At 40.1% G+C, this 25,003-nt stretch overlaps 1 protein-coding gene across 1 annotated transcript in view; it reads right to left on the reverse strand.

Moving 5' to 3' along the window:
• Positions 1-22,366, reverse strand: part of LOC114641404 (uncharacterized protein C13orf42) — a 38,358-nt gene extending 15,992 nt beyond the window's left edge. Inside the window, exon 1 of the mRNA XM_028790454.2 lies at positions 21,583-22,366. Coding sequence (XP_028646287.2) covers positions 21,583-22,053 — 471 coding nt within the window. The 5' untranslated portion in view covers positions 22,054-22,366. The remainder of the gene's footprint in view (positions 1-21,582) is intronic.
• Between the last annotated feature and the right edge of the window lie 2,637 nt (positions 22,367-25,003).

Here is a 25,003-nt window from a genome sequence, read left to right on the forward strand (position 1 = left end):
GGCGTACACACTCACTGCATCCGCTCTCGGGAATCGAATCTCGAACGTCAGCGCCAGAGGTGAAGCCCCTAACGTTGCGCTACGGCGTGTGTTCGTTTATACCTCGTGTCTTCTCATTAAACTTTTATCTCGCGAATATGTTATTGCAATCCGCAGCGGGAGCGTTTCTATAAACTTAATTTAAACTTACGTTTTACACTGTGCTTTTTTCCCTTATGAAGATGCTTGTATGCTTCACTCGCTCGCTTCTTATTGTTTCGCTCCCTTCTCAATTGTTTAATGAATTTTTTGTTTTTCGCTGTTTGCGGCTCCTCCTTCATTTCTCCCTACTGCGTTCACAGTCTTTTCACGTGATTACGTGGGAGGCGTGATGACGTGACACTCAACTCCTCCTCCCACGGCCTTCGAGCTGCCGTCCATTACAGTATATTGTGAAAAAAGAGGTTCCAGTTATGACCATTACGCGTTGAATTTCGAAATGAAACCTGCCTAACTTTTGTAAGTAAGCTGTAAGGAATCAGCCTGCCAAATTTCAGCCTTCCACCTACACGGGAAGTTGCAGAATTAGTGATGAGTCAGTCAGTCAGTGAGTCAGTGAGTCAGTGAGGGCTTTGCCTTTTATTAATTAGTATAGATACAGAAAGAAGAAATTGCGATGCTCAGGGTCCACAGTGTAACATCATGAAGTGCAAATAATAAATTAAAAATAGAATTAAAATTAAGATTTAAATTTAAAATTAAAACACAAACAAAACAAGACATTGTGCAAAGACAAGACAAAAAAGTAGCAGCAATATTGACGTGTAGTTAGCAATATGAACATTGATGCAATTTATGGTATTTGCAATCTAGATACATAAATATAGTCCATAGATATGTAATATAATAAATAAATAATAAAAAATAGATATAGATCTATATCTATATATAGATAGAATACAGAAATTATCAGTGTATGATAATAGTTGTTTAAGACGTGTAAACAATGACAGGTCAGAATGTATCACAGCATAAGGATATCAAGAGTGTCAAAATACTTAAAAGGTCAGTACGAGATTTTCAGATCTTCTCTACATGCACACTAGTCTTTGCAGGAAAGTGGCTTGCATGTATAAAAGTCCTGTTTTTAGAGGTGGTTCAAGCAGTGTGGAAGATCCCAGGTGGCAGCATGGTGTTAAGGAGTCTGACAGCTTGGGGGTAAAAACTTTCCTGCAGCCTGGCAGATCTGGCTTTGATGCTGCAGTATCTTCTCTTGGATGGCAGAAATGTGAAAAGTCCATGTGAGGGGTGTAAGGGGTCCTGCACAATGCTGCAGGCCTTGCGGACACTACATTTGTAAAATATGTCCTGTAGTGAAGGGAGAGACACCCCAATAATGTTCTTTGCTGTCTTCACTATCCTTTGCAGGTGCTTGCGGTCGGATATGTTGCAGTTGCCATACCAGACAGCGATGCAGCTGGCCAGAACACTCTCAATGGTGCCTCTGTAGAACATGGTGAGGGATGGAAGGGGGAAGACTTGCTCGCTTCAGCTGCCTCAGGAAGTGTAGTCTCTGCTGGGCTTTCTTGATTAGTGATGAGGTGTTATTCGTCCATGTAAGTTCCTCAGTTATGTGCACACTGAGGAACTTGGTACTCCTAACACTGTCCACATCCAAACTGTTGATACTGAGTGGAATGTGGGCAGGATGTGATTTTTAAAAGTCCACGATTATTTCTTTTGCCTTGTCGACATTGAGAGATAGATTGTTGTCTTCACACCATGCAGACAGCCGTTCCACCTCATCTCTGTATGCTGTTTCATCATCCCTACTTATCAGTCCCAGCACCATCGTATCATCCGGAAACTTGATGATGTGGCTGGTGTTGTATGTGGCTGTGCAGTCGTGAGTCCGCACGGTGAAGAGCAGTGGACTAAGCACGCAGCCCTGCGGCGCTCCAGTGTTCAGTGTGATGTTGCTGGAAGTGTTGCAGCCCATCCGAACTGACTGGGGCCTCTCTGTCAAGAAGTCCATACGTAAACGTATGTCTGCGTACCACTATCACTTAAATCTACTTCTTTTCTTATACTAGTTGACAAAGACGAACAAAGATTAACACTAAACACCGCAGACTCGGGAGCTCTGTAAGCCGCAGCCGGCACGGGCGCCACCATCTCGAGGAGGTTCTATTACAGTTTTACAGTTTTTGCAGTCATATATAAACATGAGCAGAAAGAAAGGAGCTCAGAAAGAAATGGAAAATAAACCCAAAGCTACACCCAAGCCTAGACAGACATCATGTCCAAGTCCAAACTCAAGGTACAGCCTTACAGGGACTGACTTGGAACAGACATGTGAAAGCACAGATTTCCTGGGACCCCAGTCTGCTGCATCATCTCCAGTCGAGAGCGAAATTGAGAGGGAATATGCAAGTGATGCAGGTCACGATAGCTTGTCAATTCCTGAAGATCCATTGAAACTGGAAATGGCCTTGCCTTCCATGTTTTCATCTTCTTTTCGCGAGCCAGGAGCATTGGCTGTAACAGGGCTTGCCACATCACATGTGGAGCACGAAGACCGAAATGATCTGTCCGAACTGAAGGTAATGATCACTGCAATGGCCATGGCCACCACTCAAGACATAAAGGAGCTCAAGAAAGATGTAATGAAAGATATAAAGAAAGAAATAAATGGTATGCTCAAGACAAACGAGAAGACAAACGAGAAGCTGCGGCAGGATAATAAAGACCTGGAGAAACAAGTATATAATCACTTTGAGGCAGTCTTTGAAGGTATGCTGGAAAAAATTGAGGAACAAATTCAAGTTTGAGAATAAACTGAGAGCACTTGGCGCTCAGTTGGAACACATTAAGCAAACATTCACGGCTCGTATTGAAACAGCCGAACATTTGGCATCTACTGCTGACAGAAAAGCAACGGCTGCAAATTCTGAATGCAAAAAATTCAGAGACAGACTTGCTGCACTGGAAGACAGATGCAGAAGGAATAATATTAGAATTGAAGGTCTCCCAGAGAATCGTGAAACTCCAAACACAGTGAAATTTGTAGCTGAATTATTCTCTAAAATAATTGGAGAGGACTTTAAACCAGACACCGAGATAGCAGCAGCTTACTGCATACAGGGATCAAATACCTTTAAACCTAGGAGTCTTATCATGTGCTTTGAAAAAATACAATTTAAATTACATGTTATGTCATTTTTCAGACAGAAACAAGAGATTATGTTTGATTTGTATGTTTTGTATGGTGATTTCTCACCCTCAACAGCTGCTAAACGAGCCACATTTTACAACATTAAACAGCAGTTACGGAAAGCTGAGACCAGATACAGCCACTTGTACCATGCCAAACTGAAAATGGATATTCAAGACAAGCATTAGATCTTTACCTCTACAGAGGAAGCGGAAAAAGAGTTGAGGAAACTGATCCCAACACTTTTTTGAAATACAATCGTGAGTTGCGTCCTGTCATGGCATGGCAAAGAAAATCTTACCAGCTGTTTGATCCACTTGCAGTGATACAGGTACTGTAATTATACATCCCTTTCCCTTCTCGGCCACTTTTTGTTTATTCTTTAATTACAATTATATGAGCATATGTATGTATGTGTGGAAGTTTCTTTTTTTTTTAAAGGAGAATGTTTAACATAATACCCTTGGTTTATTGTTATTGTTATTATTGTATTAGGGTTTACTATGATTATCCAGGTCCACTTTTTAACACCATTCCCTGGGTTTATTATCTTACTATCTCAAGATTGTTGATGATTATACTGCATTTTATGCTAATAGTAATTGAACTGTATTGGCAATAGCTATCTCAATTGTATTTACTTTATATGCTGTTGCTGGGGGTCTTTTTTTTAGATGTGCTTTGTCTGTAGGTATGTCAGAGGTGTGGGACTTTGTTAAGTGTGGTCCAGCCTCAAGTGGAGAGACAAAATGGGGGGGGGGGGGGGGGGGGGGGGGGGGTCAGGACGAAAGAGAGCAAGCTATCTCTGATATATCCTTTTAATCCATATAATTATAAGTGCCAGCATAACAATAGGCTTCATTACAATAACTCCTGGGAAAATTGGAAATTAAGGTCAAAGCTGTCTTATTTTCAGTTAAGACTACAAAATGACAACAAAACTTCAGAATTAATGTCGCCGAGACTGGACAGTTAACTTTGTGAGCTGGAATGTTAAAGGCCTGAATCACAAATCAAAGAAAAAGAAAGTATTAACTCACCTAACAGGTCTAAACGCTAAAATAGCATTTTTACAAGAGACCCACTTATTAAGCAAGGATCAGTTTCGGCTGCACAAAAACTGGACTGGCCAAATGTTCCATTCCAGCTTTATAAAGAAAACTAGAGGTGTGGGAATTCTTATACATAAAACAGTCTGTAGTATCTGATGCTGAAGGGAGATATGTGATTGTCATAGGTAATTTATTTAACTGTAAAGTGATTTTGATAAATTTCTATGCATCCAATGTCAATGATAGGGAATTCATGCAAAATTTATTTGCATCCATTCCCAATGTGAACACTCATAAAATTATAATGGCTGGTGACTTTAATTGTGTTTTAAATCTAGACCTAGATAGTTCTCCTGCCACAGTGGTATGACATCTAACACCTGCAAAGACAATTACACAGTTTGTAACTGACCACAACTTATCAGACCCCTGGAGATTTCTAAACCCAAACACAAGAGCATATTCCTTCTACTCACCAGTGCATCATTTCTACTCAACAATTGATTATTTCTTTGTAGATAACAATTTCTTGCCTTGATTAAATCTTGTAAGTACAACGCTATTGTTATTTCCAACCATGCCCCTTTGATTTTGGAGCTAAAATCATTATGCCCCACATACTCATTTCGCAGATGGCGTCTTAATCCACTTTTATTAGCAGATGAGAACTGTACAGAATTTATATAAAGCAAATCAATATTTTTTAAGAGACAAATACATCCTCAGATGTTTCTGCAGGAATACTCTGGGAAACCCTGAAGGCCTTCTTAAGAGGACAGATTATCTCATATCTTTCCCACAGAAATAAATTGGAAACCAAGAAGGTGTCAGAGCTAATCAGCAAAATAACTAGAATAGCCCAAGAACATGCCAGGTGTCCAAGTGAGGCACTTCATAGGAAAAGGCAGGCTCTGCATTCAGAACTCAACCTCTTAACAACTAAAGAAACTGAACAACTCATATTTAAATCAAGACATTATTATTATGAACATGGAGAGAAAGCTAATAAGATCTTAGCTCAACAAATCCACAAGCAAGAAGTTCGCAATGCAATCCCACCAATCACCAACACAAACGGAGACAAAATCATTGACCATAAAAATATAATGCACACATTTAGAGACTACTATAAATCCTTATATTCTACTGAGTTTAAAGAAGACAAGACACAATCTAATGCATTTCTGGATGCATTACAGATACCACAAATAGATACTCTTAGTGCAAAGGAATTGGATAAACCTTTGCCACTACCAGAATTACTAGATGCTATAAGCTCACTTCAGAGTGGGAAAGCACTGGCTACCCTGCTGAATTTTATAAGAAATTCTCAAATCAGTTAGCTCCGTTTCTATTAGCAACATTTACAGAAGCTAGAGAAAAAAAATTCTACCTCAAACTTTTTCGCCAAGCACTAATTACTGTCTTTCCTAAACAAAATAAGGACTTATTATAATGTGCATCATCCAGACCAGTTTCACTTCTGAATAATGATGTTAAGATACTCTCCAAAGGTCTAGCTAGAAGGATGAAGAAAGTACTGCCTTCGGTAATATCAGAAGACCAAACTGGATTTATTAAAGATAGACACTTAGATTCCAATTTTGATGCCTGTTTAATGCAATATATTCACCCACAAAGTCAAACACCCCAGAGGTGTTATTATCATTGGATGCAGAAAAAGCATTTCGTATGGTCAAATGGAACTACCTTTTCACCACATTGAAGAAATTTGAGTTTGGCTCGAACTTCTGTGCATGGATCAAACTACTGTATACCAATCCAGAAGCTTCAGTTTGTATTAACAACATTAATTCAGACTACTTTAAACTAGAGCATGGTACCAGACAAGGATGCTCCTTGTCGCCACTGCTCATTCCAATCGCCATTGAGCCACTGGCAATTCACTGTCAAAATGCTTATGAGATAAAGGGGATTATCAGAGAATGACTGGAACAGAATGTTTCTGTATATGCAGATGATATGGTACTGTATATATCAGATCCAGAAAATTCTATGCCTACAGTCCTAACCTCACTAATAGAATTTCAAAAGATTTCTGGTCTCTGTATTGATTTGAATAAAAATGTGCTCTTCCCAGTGAATTCTCAAGCATACGATATTAGATTGGACACCTTCCCTTTTATCATTGCAGATCAGTTTAAATACCTAGGTGTAAACATCGCAACTAAACATTAAGCTTTTAATCAACAAAATTTTGCCGTCTGTATGGAAAAAAATTAAGCAAGACTTGCCTAGATGGTCAACCCTTCATCTCACTTTAGCTGGAAGAATTAACATTGTTAAGATGAATATCCTTCCTAATAATGCTGGGCAGTATACCAGTTCATACCAAAAAAACGTTTTTTTATTTTTGTTATGATATGGATTTTTCTTATACTGCAACACCGGTTTAAATAGCCTAAACAATGTTCGGAACGTGGTGCAGCGGGAAACTGTTTAAGGAGGGGCCTTTTTTACTGCTGCACAGCTAAACGTGCATACAACGGAGTATATGCATTAGTGGAGGTATTGAATGGTGAAAATGGACAGAGAGCATTCCGAAACTGAAGCTGTAGCAGACAATACAGTTGAACATGATGACACAGAACAACTTTTGCTGAAAAAAGGAGCCATGTCTGTTGTCTGGAGATAGTTTGGTTTTAAAAGGTCAGATGTGGACCATTATATTCAAATATGTGAATACTGTTTCTATACTACTGTATAATACTGCAAGCCAATTTGTACTTGTTTTATTTTTTTTTCAATACTGTGTAATGTACCTGGGTACTGTGTAATAGTGTGACGACATGTTGACTTTATTCTCAACATTTCTACTTTATTCTCGCCATTTATGTTGAGATTAAAGTTGACATGTTGACGTTATTATGGTAATTTGTCATTAAAGTAGAACATCGTAAACTAAACTTCATCTTAAAATGAATATTTAATTTACTAGATTTTCTCAAACCCCATCATAAGTTATGTAGTACATTAAATGCTTTGTGTTAAGTGTTCCCGGAGTCATGTTAATCGCTACGTGCTTCTTAAACTGATTTCCTGTTGTACTAAGAGGAGGCGCAGGCAGCACACAGAATACAATAATTTCAAGATATTCCTGCTCTCTGAACATTTAGAATGCTAAGATAAATACTTGATGTCATTTTCATGATGAAATGCATTAAAGCATGTGTTAATCATGTGGGGGCATGGTGGCGTGGAGGTTATACTGCTGCCTTGCAGCAAGGGGGTCCCGGGTGTTCCCTGCCTTGAATTTGCATGTTTTTCTGGTGGGTTTACTCGGCGTGCTTCAGTTTCCTTTCAAAGTCATGTATGATGTGGGGTTTTGATATATTATATTGACTCTGTTAGTGTATGTATTGCTCGTATTCACCCAGCGATGTGCTGGCACCACGTTCAGGATTTGCTCCTGCCTCGCACACAATGCATGCTGGGATGGGCGCAACCCTGAATGGTTGGCATAATTAAACATGTATAACGAAGATTTTTTTAAAGTTCTGATCACTCCGTGGTCTAGGTTTATAACTAGTTTTAATTTCACAAAGACGTTTATCGTGTGGTGATTGGTTATGTGGAGAAAGAAAAAGGAAGGATAGGAACTTGGAGTTTGTTATGTCAGATAGACACAGCACGCATGCAATAAAGAAAGTCCACTGAGAAGAACATCCATTGAATTCTGTGTTCGTGTCACCAACCACCAGATCACGAACCCAACATTTACACAATATTTAAGTTAAACCTGTTTGATACCCATTCATACATCCTGTTTTTTTTGGAGTCTCTTCACACCTGCCATAAAGTTTTCTACATTGAACATACACCTGGGGACCCCTTACTGTGAGGGAGCAGCACTACCCCCACACTACCGTGCATGTTTAATACCTGCTTTAATGCATTTCATCATGAAAATGATATCAAGTATTTATCTTAGCATTCTATAAATTTTCAGAGAGCAGGAATATCATGAAGTGAATGAATTCTGTGCGGCGATAGCTGCCTGCACCTCCTCTTAGTGCAGTGGAAGTCAGTTTAAGAAGCGCATAGAGATTAACAACTGGGTCGGGGAACACTTAACACAAAGCATTTAATGTGCTACAATAGTTATGATGGGGTTTGAGAAAATCTAGTAAATTAAACATTGATTTTAGGATGAAGTTTAGTTTACGACATTCTACTTTAATGACAAAATAAACTATGAGAATAAAGTGGAAATTTCGACTCTAATCTCAACATAAACGGTGAGAATAAAGTCGAATTGTCGAAACTAAAGTCAACATGTCGACTTTATTCTCGACATATAGTTTTTTTTTTTCTTCACTGTGTCCATGTTTTTTTTTCTTCATTGTGGCCCTAATACGCTTCCGTAGGGCTATACCACTAATAGCATTATAAATGCAAGTTGCAGTTTTATTTTTTATGTATATAGCTTAGCTTGAAGCTAGGTCCATATTAATGCAATTTGCCTTAATGATGGTTCAGTTGGTAAAGATGTCATCACCAAATTGCACTTGTTTTATTTTATTTTATTTTTATTTGGTGAATACTGTGTAATGCACCTGGGCTTGATTTAATAGTATTATTACTGGAAATTACACTATTACTTATTTTATTGTTATTATTTATTAGTTTAAATATTATGCAGTTTAATGATGATAAAGTTGTTTAAAAAGTCACTTTAACGTGTCAGTGGACAGAGATTGTTAACATTAACAGAAAGTGTAGTTGGTTTACAAAAAATATTTACTATTTATTCCTTTTCTATGACATGTTCAGTGCAATACAACTTTTGACAAGCACCTCTGGATATTTTACTAAGTCTAAATGCCTCTTTGGATGGTTGAAAATATGTTGTCAAAATTTTAGTTTAAGTTGTTTGCAAACTTTGTTTAATAAAGAGGTTCTACATTTTGGCTGCATCTGCCATGCAATGTGATTACTTCCCTTCATTAGTGCCACCCCCTTGAAAACTATCACTTTATGGGGCTATGCAAACCTGTATTAATACTTCTGTGCACATTAAACTATTTTTTTGTACAATGTACAATTCTCATGACAGTAGCATAGGTTATTCCTAGCCAGTCTACTGCAGTAATTGCAATGGAAAATGTGGTTAACATCCGCTCATGCATAGGAAATTTGGTCATACCGCCCAGCACTACTTCCTAAGCTTCACTTTTTATTTCAAAACATTCCAATATACAGTACATTAATAGATCATTTTTTAAGAAATTAGATTCAACCATAAACTCATTTATTTGGAATTCAAAACATCCATGTATCCAAAGGGCGACCCTACAAAGACCTAAGGCGACATGGCTCTACCTAACTTTCAATTTTATTACTAGGCAGCAAATATACAAGCTATAAAAACATGGACATGGACACAAATAAATGAACATACATAGGCTTGGTCCACAATAGAAATAAAATCCCTCAGTACTTCTTTATTTTCCTTGCTTTGCACTGCAATAAAGGTTTAGGTTTAGGTTTAGGTTTATTTGTCATATATAGGTTAACACAGGGTCGACATACAATGAAATGTGAATGACAAGAAAAACAAGTCACTCAGCCTAGATCCAATAAAGCTTAAAAAAGATTACAAGTTAAAAATAGACAAGCCATATAAAATAAAATGTGTATGTTTTAAAAGAAGTTATAGAGCAATATGAGTTGAATGAGCAGCAAGTACAAATGACAGTTATTGCACAGATAATGTTTTATAAGTACAGATGCATATTCCATAAAGTACAGATTCATGTTCCAGTCAGTATTCTGAGTGTGTGCAGGTACAGTTTGTGTGTGAGTAGTGCAATGTAGATGTAGTGCAATGTAGATGTAATGTAAGTGTATGTAAGTGTTCAGGTGTTGCTGTTGAGGAGTCGAATGGCCTGGTGGTAAAAGCTGTTCTTAAGTCTTGTAGTCCGAGCAGCCAGACTCCAGTATCGTCTGCCAGACGGTAACAAGGAGAACAGCTGGCGTGCTGGATGGCTGTGGTCCTTTATGATGCTGCTTGTCTTACGCAAGCACTAATGGAGGTAAATGTCTTCAATGGCAGGAAGACTCTTATCACCAATATACTAACAACCCAATTGTACTTCACTCACTCAGAATATGGAACCAATGTAAAAAGTATTTTAAGATAGAGAAGCTTTTATCTGTGACACCTCTGCACGAGAACTACCATTTTCCACCCTCTCAAACATACACAGTTTTTAATGTCTGGAAAACATTTAGGATTAAATCACTTAGAGGTCTGTACATAGACAACATCTTTGCATCCTATGAACAATTACACTCTAAATTTAACTTTCTAGCAGCACATTTCTTTCACTACCTTAAAATTAGAAGCTTTTTTAAACACAACCTGCCCAATTTTCCTCACCTTCCACCTACCTCTACGCCAGAAAAAAATATTGATCAGTCTTGAGGACTCAGACAGCATCTCCGTAATATATAAAAACTTTTTACAGTCCCTCTCTTTCAAAGATCCAAGAGTACAGTGATAAAAGGATTTCTCACTCAACATCTCAGAAGAGGAGTGGAAAGTAGCAATACAGAGAATTCACTCGAGCGCCATACCCGCAAAGCATACAATTATTCAACTCAAAATGATATATCAAGCGCATCTCTCTCATTTTAAATTGTCCAAAATGTTTCCAGGGCAAGATCCAACCTGCAAACACTGCAATCAAGTTCCCGCCCCACTGGGCCACATGTTTTGGGCGTTCACCAAATTAACATCATTAAATGCGCTTTGATATTATAATCCCTCCTAATCCACTAACATCTAGTTTGGGGTACTTCCAGATAGGCTTAAAGTGGAGAAGGACAAACAAACTGTAATTGCCTTTACTACACTATTGGCACGTAGACTTATCTTGTGCAACTGGAAGAATCCTAACTCTCCTATTCTATGTCAGTGGGCAACTGATGTTATTAGAAACTGAAAAAAATCAAATTCGCACTTAGAGGATAGGTACAAAACATTTTCAAAACCTTGGATGATCTAATCAATTTCAGAATAAGCATTTTTAATTGAGGAAGCAGGTTCTCTCCCATCTTTTACTCCATTTATCTTTATTGATTTATTACTTTATCTATTTACTTATTTTTACTAGCTTAAAGTTTTACTCTGCTGGCCTAGCTCTCTTTCGCAGGGGTGGGGGTTGATTTGTTTCAAACCTTTTTTTTTTTTGTAAAACTTGAGTTATTTGTATGGAATGTTATTTGATTTTAATAGAAATAGAAAATAAAAGCAATAAATAAAAAAACCCTCAAAACTGACAGTAGATTGCTAGAAAGAATATGGGACAATCCAAGACCACCTAGAAGATCACGCTATGCTCAGATGAACTACAATGGACTTTTGCTACCTTAACAGTAAATTCTACTTGTGTTGCACATGTAGTACTGCAAATCACCCTGTAAAACACATCCCTATTATAAATTTCAGAAGTACCAAGGGATATTTCTCTATATAGTGGAACCTCGGTTCATAAATGCCTCGGTACACGTACAACTTGGTTTACGACCAAAAAGTTCGCCAAAACTTTTGCCTCGGTTCACGACCACACACTCGGTATACGAACAAGCCAGTTTCCCTTTCGGTTTGTGCGCGCTGATGATTTCCGCACGTGTTGCATTGTTCTCGGTCAGACGTGAACTGCTGAACTGATGAGAGAGAGAGAGAGAGAGCAGGCAGGCTCGTGTGCTGATGAGAGAGAGAGAGAGCAGGCAGGCTTGTGTGCTGATGAGAGAGAGAGAGAGAGAGAGAGAGAGAAAGCAGGCAGGCTCGTGTGCTGATGAGAGAGAGAGAGAGAGAGAGAGAGCAGGCAGGCTTGTGTACTGATGAGAGAGAGAGAGAGCAGGCAGGCTCGTGTGCAGTTGAGAGAGAGAGAGAGAGAGAGAGCAGGCAGGCTCGTGTGCTGATGAGAGAGAGAGAGAGAGAGGGAGGGAGAGAGAGAGAGAGAGAGAGAGCAGGCAGGCTCGTGTGCTGATGAGAGAGAGAGAGAGAGAGAGCAGGCAGGCTCGTGTGCTGATGAGAGAGAGAGAGAGAGAGAGGGAGAGAAAGAGAGAGAGAGAGAGAGAGCAGGCAGGCTCGCGTGCTGGAGAGAGAGAGAGAGCGCGTGCAGCTGAGAGCGAGCCTGTACATGCAGCTGAGCAGGGAGCCTGGGTGTTTGTCAGTGTTATTCAATGTTTTTACATTAGTTTACTATTACACTGTGCATTCTATGGTGTAATTAACTATATTTGTGCTTAAAAATATTTAAAAAAATATATTTACATACAGTTCGTAAGGTCTGGAACGGATTAATTGTATTTACATACAATCCTATGGGGGAAATTGCTTCGGTTCATGACCAATTCGGTTTACGACCAGAGGTTTGGAACGAATTATGGTCGTGAACCGAGGTTTCACTGTATCAGAACCTGGAAGACTTAAGAAGGTAGAAGAGAAAAATCTGCTTTAGTCTGCACAACCACTTGTTATTTGCAAATTGACTCATTAGTCATCTTGACAATGCTACAAAGTGTTCAAAAAAAGACTATATCTGAATGAAGGCCTTAAAACAATAAATGTCAAAGACCAGAATAGCTTGTGCTATTTGCCGAGAGGTTTAAATGACAAGTTTGATATTTTTCAAGTCAAAGTTACTTTTACTTTTGCCCCTCCTTTAACCGCCACCATATCGTGGTGGAGGGGTTTGCGTGTCCCAATGATCCTAGGAGCTCTGTTGTCCGGGGCTTTATGCCCATGGTAGGGTCACCCAAGGCAAACTGGTCCTAGGTGAGGGATGAGACAAAGAGCGGTACAAACCTCCTATGATGAAAGAAAACTTTGGACGGCGTTTTCCCTTTCACCGGGGCCCCCCTCTGGAGCCAGGCCTGGAGGTGGGGCTCGATGGTGAGCGCCTGGTGGCCGGGCCTGCACCCATGGGGCTCGGCCGGGGCACAGCCCGAAGAGGCAACGTGGGTCCCCCTTCCCATGGGCTCACCACCTATGAGAGGGGCCAAGGAGGTTGGGTGCAGTGTGAGTTGGGTGGTGGCCGAAGGCGGGGACCTTGGCGGTCCAATCCTCGGCTACAGAAGCTGGCTCTTGGGACGTGGAATGTCACCTCTCTGAAGGGGAAGGAGCCTGAGCTTGTGCGTGAGGTTGAGAGGTTCCAGTTAGATTTAATCGTACTCACCTTGACGCACAGCTTGGACTCTGGAACCAATCTCCTTGAGAGGGGCTGGACTCTCTACCACTCTGGAGTTGCCCCCCGGTGAGATGCGCCGAGGCGGGTGTGGGTATACTTATTGCCTCCCGACTTGGAGCCTGTACATTGGGGTTTACCCCGGTGGACGAGATGGTAGCCTCCCTCCGCCTTCGGAGTTCGGAGTACCCACCCTTTTTGGAGTCCCTGGAGGGGGTGCTAGAGGGCATACCTTCTGGGGACTTGCTCGTTCTGCTGGGAGACTTCAATGCTCACGTGGGCGATGACAGTGAGACCTGGAAGGGCATGATTGGGAGGAATTGCCCCCCAGATCTGAACGCGAGTGGTGTTTTGTTATTGGACTTCTGTGCTCGTCACGGATTGTCCATAACAAACACCATGTTCAAGCATAGGGGTGTTCATATGTGCACTTGGCACCAGGACACCCTAGGCCTCAGTTCGATGATCGACTTTGTGGTCGTGTCATCGGACTTGCGGCCACATGTCTTGGACACTCGGGTGAAGAGAGGGTCGGAGCTGTCAACTGATCACCACCTGGTGGTGAGTTGGCTTCGATGTTGGGGGAAGATGCCGGTCAGGCCTGGTAGGCCCAAACGTGTTGTGAGGGTCTGCTGGGAACGTCTGGCACAGCCCCCTGTCAGAAGTAGCTTCAACTCCCACCTCCGGCAGAACTTCGACCACATCCTGAGGGAGGTGGGGGACATTGAGTCCAAATGGGCCATGTTCCGTGCCTCTATTGTTGAGGCGGCTGACCGGAGCTGTGGCCGTAAGGTGGTCGGTGCCTGTCGTGGCGGCAATCTCCGAACCCGTTGGTGGACACCGGCGGTGAGGGATGCCGTCATGCTGAAGAAGGAGTCCTACAGGACCCTTTTATCCTGTGGGACTCTGGAGGCAGCTGATAGGTACCGGCAGGCCAAGCGGAATGCGGCTTCGGTGGTTGCTGAGGCAAAAACTCGGGCATGGGAGGAGTTTGGGGAGGCCATGGAGAACGACTTTCGGACGGCTTTGAGGAGATTCTGGTCCACCGTTCCGGCGTCTCAGGAGGGGGAAGCAGTGCAGTGTCAACACAGTGTATGCTGGTGATGGTGTGCTGCTGACCTCGACTCGGGACGTTGTGGGTCGGTGGGGGGAGTACTTCGAAGACCTCCTCAATCCCACTAACATGCCTTCCAATGTGGAAGCAGAGCCTGGGGACTCAGAGGTGGGCTCCCCCATCTCTGGGACTGAGGTCACCGAGGTGGTCAAAAAACTCCTTGGTGGCAGGGCCCCAGGGGTGGATGAGATACGCCCGGAGTTCCTCAAGGCTCTGGATGTTGTAGGACTGTCATGGTTGACACGCCTCTGCAACATCGCATGGACATCAGGGACAGTGCCTCTGGATTGGCAGACCGGGGTGGTGGTCCCCCTCTTTAAGATAGGGGACCGGAGGGTGTGTTTCAACTACAGAGGGATCACACTCCTCAGTCTTCCTGGAAAAGTCTATTCGGGGGGTCCTGGAGAGGAGGGTCCATCGGATAGTCGAGCCTCGGATTCAGGAGGAACAGTGTGGTTTTCGACCTGGTCGCGGAACAGTGGACCAGCTCTACACCCTTAGCAGGGTCCTAGAGGGTACATGGAAGTTTGCCCAACCAGTCTACATGTGTTTTGTGGACTTGAAAAAGGCATTCAACCGTGTCCCTCGGGGAATCCTGTGGGGGGTACTCTGAGAGTATGGGGTACCGGACCCCCTGATAAGGGCTGTTCGGTCCCTGTACGATCGGTGCCAGAGCTTGGTCCGCATTGCCGGCAGTAAGTCGAACCCGTTTCCAGTGAGAGTTGGACTCCGCCAGGGCTGCCCTTTATCACCGATTCTGTTCATAACTTTTATGGACAGAATTTCTAGGCGCAGCCAGGGTGTTGAGGGGGTCCGGTTTGGTGGACTCAGTATTGGGTCACTGCTTTTTGCAGATGATGTTGTCCTGTTTGCTTCTTCAGGCTGTGATCTTCAGCTCTCTCTAGATCGGTTCGCAGCCGAGTGTGAAGCGGCTGGGATGGGAATCAGCACCTCCAAATCCAAGACCATGGTCCTCAGCCAGAAAAGGGTGAAGTGCCCTCTCAGGGTTGGTGGCGAGATCCTGCCCCAAGTGGAGGAGTTCAAGTATCTTGGGGTCTTGTTCACGAGTGAGGGAAGAATGGAGTGTGAGATCGACAAGCGGATCGGTGCAGCATCCGCAGTAATGCGGGCTCTGCATCAGTCTGTCGTGGTGAAAAAGGAGCTGAGCCGCAAGGCGAAGCTCTCAATTTACCAGTCAATCTATGTTCCTACCCTCACCTATGGTCATGAGCTATGGGTAGTGACCCAAAGAATGAGATCGCGAATACAAGTGGCTGAAATGAGTTTCCTCCGCAGGGTGTCTGGGCTTTCCCTTAAAGATAGGGTGAGAAGCTCAGTCATTCGGGAGAGGCTCAGAGTAGAGCCGCTGCTCCTCCGCATCGAGAGGAGTCAGATGAGGTGGCTTGGGCATCTGATCAGGATGCCTCCTGGACACCTCCCTGGTGAGGTGTTCCGGGCACGTCTAACTGGGAGGAGGCCCTGGGGAAGACCCAGGACACGCTGGAGGGACTATGTCTCTCGGCTGGCCTGGGAACGCCTTGGGATTCTCCCGGAAGAGCTAGAAGAAGTGGCCGGGGAGAGGGAAGTCTGGGCATCCCTGCTCAAGCTGCTGCCCCTGCGACCCGACCTCGGATAAGCGGAAGAGGATGGATGGATGGATGGAAAGTTACTTTGTCAGAATAAGGACATATAATAATTTGCCACATGAAACTGCTAAAGTGAGCATATTTTATAAATACGTAACAACTTTTTAGTGGTTTATAAGGGGGGAAATATGAAAAAAAAAGCCTTTAAACTTACTGATTACATCCACGTTAAAGCTGCAAAGGTTTCAATTTAAGACTTGCCTTCCATGTTTCTGAGGTATATTTAAAAGTAAATCACAAACAATAAATTTTACCACAGATTCTTGTAACTATTTTCTTGAGGTAAAGATACATTTCTTTCTCACTTGTCTGGATGCAGAAGGCATCATGAGTAGAGTTTAGCATTTTCATTGCATTTTTTTCATAAAAGCCTTAGACCTTTGAAAGAGCCATGCCACCTAAACGTCAATACCATCTTAGGGTAAGTTCAAAGGGCCCATTAACAGTCAGCATTAGTTCCCTAGGCCTGCTTTGTGCACATACAATTTAAAAAAATAAGTGATAAAATGACAAATGCAGAGTATGCAATAGAGTCAAACTATGATTAAACTGATTGAGGCACCACAAAATAATGATCAAACTTTATAGCATATACTGAATAGCTTTTCCTGAGGATATAGTATTAAAAGAAGAAGAGGCAATGTTTTTTCAATGAGTAAATTTGCTGATACTCACTAATATCAATCCATCCATAAACACACAAGGAGGAAACACAAACTTCCTGCAGATCTGGGTGCTAGGAGGCAGGAATGACAGCTCTGCGCTAACACTGAACCTATGCTAAACATCTGTACTGAACTTACTAAACTTCAATGTGATTACAACTAATTGTAAGTCTATCAGTTCTTATCACTTGCACACTATTTGTTCACATAACCTTTCTCTTGCTGGAACACTGAAGCATGTGCACACATGATGACAGTAGCAGTAGCAATATATATAATGCAATAAAATTATTTTAGAATGCCAGGAATAATCTTCCATATGGTGAAAGACTCTCAGTGAAGGTAGGTGTGACTTTTTCAGTGTTTATTGACTAGTTCTCTACAGGATAGAGACAGCATTTTACATCTGGAGATCAACATTCGATAATGTTAATAACAGCACTTGGAGATGACTCTTCAAGGTGGAGGAGCAAAATGAATAATTGATGATTATTGCATTTGATACTATAATTGTGATAGTTTGTTGTGGTTGTTAATTTCAATTAACAGCACTATGGAATATGATAATTATCTTGCCAACCGCATATATTGTATTCTGTTTACACATAGTACAGTAGAACCTCCATTTTGCAAGCAACCACTTAAATATTAGTTAATATGAAATTGTTAAATGCTAGATTAAAAAGATGTTTAAAAATTAAAAATTTTAAATTTAGTGTTTGATGTTTCTGTTTTATTCTTTGAACTAAGGATACAGCATACAGTATATATGATAACATTTGAATTGTTGTTTTTACACAGTAAATCACTGACATACAAATAGCCATAAAATAAAATTTAAGTATAACACAAGCATTCCTCCTTTTTTTCTAAATAAATGTTACTTCTGATCACTACCTCTCACCATTCAAAAATGGAAAATGTCAGAAAATGTTAAACATTGAAATGTTAAATTGGGGTCCAGCTGTATTAAGAAAGCAAATGTTACATGTGTATGCAGAATCAAATCAGACAATAAAATATTAAATGACAGTAAATTAAGATTAAGAAATTAATCTGTACACAACCTGATAGTTCTGTTGTACACCTATGTAAACTCATTAAATGTTAACAAAGTGAATATACAGCAAGCTTCAAGAAGTATTTAGGTAGTAACATATTATTACTATTTTTTGTGATAAAGATTTTTTTATTTTAAGTTCAGAAACAACAAAAACATATTTAGGAATCATTGAACATTGTTACTTGTGGAACCCTATGGAGTTTGCTTCACAATGAACTTTTCAGGATGCATTGAAGTCATTGGGGAAGGAGGAACTGAACAAGCTTTGATTAGATTATAATGGTGCAATGTTTTTTGAAGTGTCCCTGAGGTCTAGGGATCAATTGTTGTAGGCAAAAATGTGACGTGAGTTGCAAGGCAGCAGTGCTAACCACTGCGCCACCGTGCTTCAAGCAAAAAAAGATGCAGATGAAATGATGACAGACACAAACAAAATTCAACAAATGGCCTTATACTAGCAATAAGAGAGAAATATACATCATTGTTCTCAAAGAGTTCCAGTCTTTGGGACACTGATTGGCTGTGCCATGCAGCAGTTTTTGAACTCTCCAGCCATCATACAATTAGCCTTGCAGCACAATGGCATCAGTGCAACTGGCACATCTTTTTTGCTTCTGATCCATCCGTGCAGATGCTTTGCCCTTTTTTCTTCCATCAAGATGATAGAAATACCTTGTAGGTAGTAATGTCTTTGGCTATTATAATACTTTAGGGATTGTTTTGGCTCTTTGCTGACTGCATGTTTTTTTTTTCTTTTCAAATAATGAGGGGTGCAAATCTGGCTGGAGTACAGATCAAGTAGTGATATTGTGCATTTGCAAAGCAAGTATGCTATGCTTACATGTGCAAATCATTTAAGTATGCTTATAGTACATATGCGTGAAAGTTCTGTGCATGACTGCTATAGCTCTGTGAAGTTGTATTGGCCTGACAAAGCATCATGGGGCAATGAAAAAGGTTGTCTAAGCCGACTACACAGAAAATTTCTAGGTCAATACTGCGTAAAGAAGTTTACCTGAGAATATGGAACATTTTCTGTGAAAAAAAACGCTTTGGAAAATTACAATTACTTGTAAAACTAATTGTTACATGCTGCAACCAGGCTCAGTCCTTTAGCAGTGACATCCCAATTCTTGAAGAAAGTATTGTAACACAAGGCACACTTTTTTCAGTGTATATTCCTCATTTATTTAATGAACCTTTATGTTCAAGCATGCTTGCATAGTTCTATTCAACCACAAATGAATCACGGGTGCATAATGTGCTACTTGTTTCATATCCATTTTAATGTTGGTCAGACATTGGGAATGAAGTAAAGGCAACATAACTGTACTAGAATAATTGCATTAGGGGATGACTTCTCTGAGTGTTGATCATCTGTTAAAACCCTCTTTGCTCACAGTTTTAATTGGAGCCTCGTTTTTTCATAAACAAACCACAGTCACTAATTTTGCCTTATTTTGCTTTCAGAAGCCTGTTGTATACTGACACGTGTCACAGCATAAACAGGTAACAGACCTAATATATTGCAGACCTAACGTTACTGGGACTTTGTACTGCTTGCTTAGTTTTCATATACTCTTCATACTATGTGGTTGAGTTTTAAATGTCTAAGTAAATGTCTGCATGCAGTGGTGTAACGGTTTGCACAGTACACATTAAAAAATATTTCCAAATTACAAAAAATTCTATTAATTTTGGTACTTAAACATCTAAAAATTGTCAGGTGATCTATGTTCAGAATTAATTATATTTCTCAATTTCTGTGTAAGTTGCAGCAAACAGAAAATAATATATCCACACCTATGATGTGAGTGCCTCTGATTTGCCACTGCACTCTCACTTAATAGATGTGTCTGAGCTTGATTACAGCACTCCTTTACTGTTGAGGGCAGTTTGTAACTGGGAAAGCTCAATCTATGACAGAGCTAGAGTACTATATGGAATGCAGTAATCACTACTTTCCATGATTAGTATATTGGGGCAGTTCTAATTGTAATCATGGTTAATTATGCAGCCCTGTTTTTGAGGTGAAACCACTCCCCTGGCTGTGAAGGTGTGTTGAAGAGGAATACGAACAATGAGGTGAAGCACACAGCTGCTTTCCTTTTAAAATTGCTGAAACTCAAACTTTTTTTCCTTCCAAAAATGAAGTTAAAGCAAGTTTTGAAATAAGCATGCATTCTAAAGATGCAGTTAGCACGTTTGATTTAAAAAAATAAACATACTCAGTAAGTTTAAATGCTTTGTTTTCATATTGGATCCCAGTGTCTTTTACCTCCATTATAAAGCAGGCTAGGAATTTTTCAAAATTCATTAAAACGTTTCAGTTTAGAACATAATGTCATGCGGTAAATTAATAAATATCATGATTGTGAAAAAGTAACTTTGAATTGAAAAATACGAATAACTTGTCCTTTAACCCTTTACAGCAGGATCATCCTTCCACATTAAATGACAATGTTCCATTATACTTGTGCATTCATATTTTCAACACATTCATTTTTCACACCCATTTAAATCGAACAAATTTCAATTTGCCAATCAACCTAACTCCCACCTGCTTTTGATGTCGCACAGTAGGTAACTGGAGTCCCAAAGAAAGCCCTTGTAGCAGTCTGGCCAAGGCTGCTAAGACTCTGGAGGTGTGAGCTGGAAGTACTAGTCTGTACACCACTGAGCTGCCCTTTGTGTAAATTAATTTAAATTAAAGCAATCCTTTAATTAAATTTACTCATTTTAATTTTCCTACTCAAGTTTAAAAACATGTTTTTGTAACTGTTTCATTGTTAGAGAGCGAATTGACTCACTAGACATATTAAAGGGGGGGTCAAATGATCTGTTTTATAATTACATCTGATCGAACACTATGAAATGAAGTATTTTCTCTTCTTGATTTAAAATCACATTGAGAAGATCAAGAATATGCATAAAAGTTTTTTTGTTCAGATTCCAGGCTGGGGCTTTGCCAGTGTGGAGTCTGCTTGTTCTCCTAATTTTCCTCTGTGGTTTTCCGTGGATGCTCAGGCTTTCCTCCCATATCCCAATGACATTTGTGTTTAGTTAACTGACTACTGGATGCCTGTCTAGTATTGATTTGTTTGGGTGTGTGACAGGTTGTTGCTGAGCTGTAAGGGGCGTTGACCTGAATTCGTGGCTTTGGAAAAGAATGGATGAATTGACGGAGAACTTAGTTTTCACTTTGATGTGTTTTTTTTTTTTTCCAGTTTATCAATAGTAAATACATCAAGATTCTAGTGATAAAAGCAATTAAAGTAGAAAATAACCAAGGAAATGATTGCATTTTAAGTACTCTGTGTTATTTTTGCATTTTATAGAAAGAAATGTTTTATGTCTCATCACACATGCACCAAAACTCAACAACGTGGCTTGCAGGTTAAATTCAGTGGTGGCTGTTGCTATCCAATATGTCAACGGTATAGCGCGGCACCTTCGAATTTAGAAAAAAAAAGGTCACGCATTTCCAAATAACAAAAGGTGAACGTAAAACAACATATGGCATACTCGTTTTGTCACATTGTGTCGATTTAAACCTGTAAAACTTAACAGATTTTTGAGTTTTTATATATCATTTTACATTTTTATAAATAATTTACCAATAAATACTTACTTCTGATCTGCCTTTGGATGGAGGCGGAGGCGGTGCCTTTTTCCGCTTAGTCCCGGAGGCATTGGGAGAGTCCTTTTGCTTTTCTTCTGCCTTTTTCCCGGCCGTTTGTAAATTGTGAACTCTATTCACGTACTGTCTCCTGAGTGCCATTAGATCTTCCAGGTATTGCAGACAGTCCTGGGTTCTGGAGTAGAGCCACATCCTATCCTCCTGTCTGTAGAAGTAAATCGCAGTGGCAGTGGATTCAATGCTCACCGAGCTCTTACTTCTTTTTAACACTGACTCACCGACCTTCTGTCGACTTTCGCCGACGATCAGCATTGAAGTACTGCGCACAAGCTTGACGGCACACGCTCTCGCCTTGTCGCGTCCTTCACCAGCTACCCTATCTTTTGGTGGGTGATTCGGGCGGAATATCGCATTGAATTTCTTTAGCATTTCGACAGCCTGCCACAGTCTAAAGGTAGACATTCACGTTTTACCTTCAATGTAATTCACAGTGTTTCGGAGAAAAACAACCATAGAATTCTATTCAGTGAAGAAGAAAAAAAAACACACGAAACTACTGAATTGACGTTTATTCTGCTGTATACGTTGTTGCATCTCGTCCAGATTAAAAAAAATGTAAAAACATTCCTTTTGCATATTTAAAAGAAATTCCCATAAATACATGATTTTTTTCCCCGCGGCATCTTTGCTTTTCAGTTACATTGTGCTGAGCTTCCAGATGCAGGTCAGATGATATTTTTAAAAGTTTTAAACCTTTAATAAAACAGGTCTTTCTTTCTTTCTTTCTTTCTTTCTTTCTTTCTTTCTTTCTTTCTTTCTTTCTTTCTTTCTTTCTTTCTTTCTTTCTTTCTTTCTTTCTTTCTTTCTTTCTTTCTTTCTGCTGCCAAATGTCGATCCAGTGTCCAAGCCCGCAACTCTGTGCCCTATGGCAACCTGTTCGAAAATACTATCAAGTAACGTGGCTGTTATAGAAGCTCGAGTCTCAAGTGTCTTGCATCCTCTGCTGGATAATGTTGCATTTTTGTGCTGTGACATCCGAAGACTTTTGTATGGAAGGATTTTGTTTCAGGGTTCATCTTATTTGCCTGAATACTGATGCAGGTTTTCTTCAGCAATACATTTTTTTGTTAAATTGTAATTTGCAATTTCTTATCAATAAGAGATTGAATTTTTGTATACCTTGTCGTTAATGCTAGCTGTTTTCTTTATACCTTTGCAAGCTGCCACACCTACTAAGAGCTTTTCACATTGCTGGCAACGTTGTCATTTCTATAAAACCATTGTTTAGCAGTCAGCCTAATCAGTATTATGAAATGACTCCATTTTACTGAATGTAAAACTGAATGAAATGACTAACATCTCATTAAAAGCACACAAATGCAGTTGCTTATACTGTACATTATAGGTATTTGTATATAATCTTGACAAAGGCATTTTGAAATCTTAAAAAACATTAAGCTAACTTCATACCAATAAACATCTTTTTGACTAGACTGTATATGTGTCCATACATTATCTGAAAGACCTTTTTCAAATGCAATATTATGCAGATGTTGACGAATACTGGAGGCATCACTTGTAAGGCATGTGGGAGGAAACCAGAGAGCCAGGAGACAGCCCACAGGGACATGAAATATCACCAACTCTGCACCCAGAATAAACAGCCAGATTACAGCTACATGATTACACTTTCCCTTCTAATGTAACTATTTCCAGTATTCATTAAGGAAGTTATGACAAACGTCATGAAGAACTAGAATTACCCTCACAATAATATGATTTGTAAATTGATCATAACTTCCCAACCTTGGATCTTTCGAAAGAAAAGTTCTCCAGCTGAATGTCAGCATTACCTTGTCCTCAAGCATTATACTTTGAAAGGGTGGTCACTTTAGTCAAATTAGAGTTAGACAGAAAAGCAAAGATTAACAACATTTAATTACTTTTATAAACTGTACAGTGCAGATTAGAAATCAGACCCAAACCCCAAAAGATGCATGAATGGAATTTGAACAAAAACATTACTGTGAAGGGAATAACAAAATCCAAACAAATTTAAACAGTAAAATTATGTAGTATGTTACAGCAACAGCAAAACAACTCCAAGTACCACCTAGCCAGTTTTCAAATATTCCATAATAACATCACATATCTACATTAATGCTCAAGATAAAGAAATAAACCGTTAGGAATAACATCTACAGGTAGAGGTGTCATAACCCACCTACGACTGTAGGCGTGCTGCTTGTAGTCAGTACAGACCGTGACCGTAGTTGGAAAAAAAAAAACAATTCAAAGATGCCACAATGTTAAAATTAAAGAAAGTACAGTTTATTACATCGAGTCCTCATTCATTGCTCTTAGGGTGCAAACATATATATACAGTGAAGAAAAAGTCAAAAAAAAAAACAAAAACACAAGTGCGAAAACAAGTGTCCACTTCAGTTCTTGCTATTGTGTGCTTTCTTGGGTTCACCACCAGACCAGCTTGCTTTAACCTAGAAAAAACATTTTGAAAATGGAACAAATGATCAGACCAGGATTCACTGTAAATCACCTCATCATGTATGTCTGCTTGTGCATATGCCTCTGCACTTCTTAAAATGATGTCCATAAGACGTTGGAAATTGGCGGCCGCGCCATGTGGTCCAAATGGCTTGACTGTAAATTGAAATAATGCACCAGGAGCTTTAAACGCTGTAAGTGGCTTTGATGCCTCTGATAGTGGTACTTGCCAGTATCCTTTACATAGGTCAAGAGTCATTAAATATTTAGCTGGACCCAATTGTACTATCAACTCATTTACTCTAGGCATAGGATAGGGATCAAAGGACGAGATAGCGTTCAATTGTGAATAATCCACACAAAAACAAATCTGTCCATTTTTCTTTTGGAACTAGCACCACAGCACTGCACCACTCACTTGTAGATGCTTCTACAATTTCCATTTGGAGCATGGATTGCAATTCCTCCTTGATCGTCTGCTGCAAACGTGTGGGCACCCTGCAACATGTCTGTCTAACTGGACCTGGAGAAGTAAGACAAATATCGTGTTCTATTAAATGCGTCCTACCAGGAATTTCTCCGAACCACTTGTCAGGTATCATTGCCTTGAAATTCCTCTTGTCTCTCGGCAGGAAGATGATCCTACTCTGGTGTTACGGCTTCATTCATGAATAAAGGCAAAAGCTGTTCCGGTAATTTCACTTTGTCAGAAATTCTGCGAACAAACAAGTGTACATCAGTGTTAACTTTTTCATTCCACTCTTTCAAAAGGTTAATATGGAAAGTCTGTTTCTTATGCTGCAATCGTTCAGGCATATAGAGTTTGTAATTTACCGGTCCCTTTTGTGCTGTTATCTCATATGGGCCCTGACATTTATCTAATCAACCATTAGACGAGGTGGGCAAA

This window comes from Erpetoichthys calabaricus, chromosome 4, assembly GCF_900747795.2.
Source record: "Erpetoichthys calabaricus chromosome 4, fErpCal1.3, whole genome shotgun sequence".
NCBI lineage: Eukaryota > Metazoa > Chordata > Cladistia > Polypteriformes > Polypteridae > Erpetoichthys > Erpetoichthys calabaricus.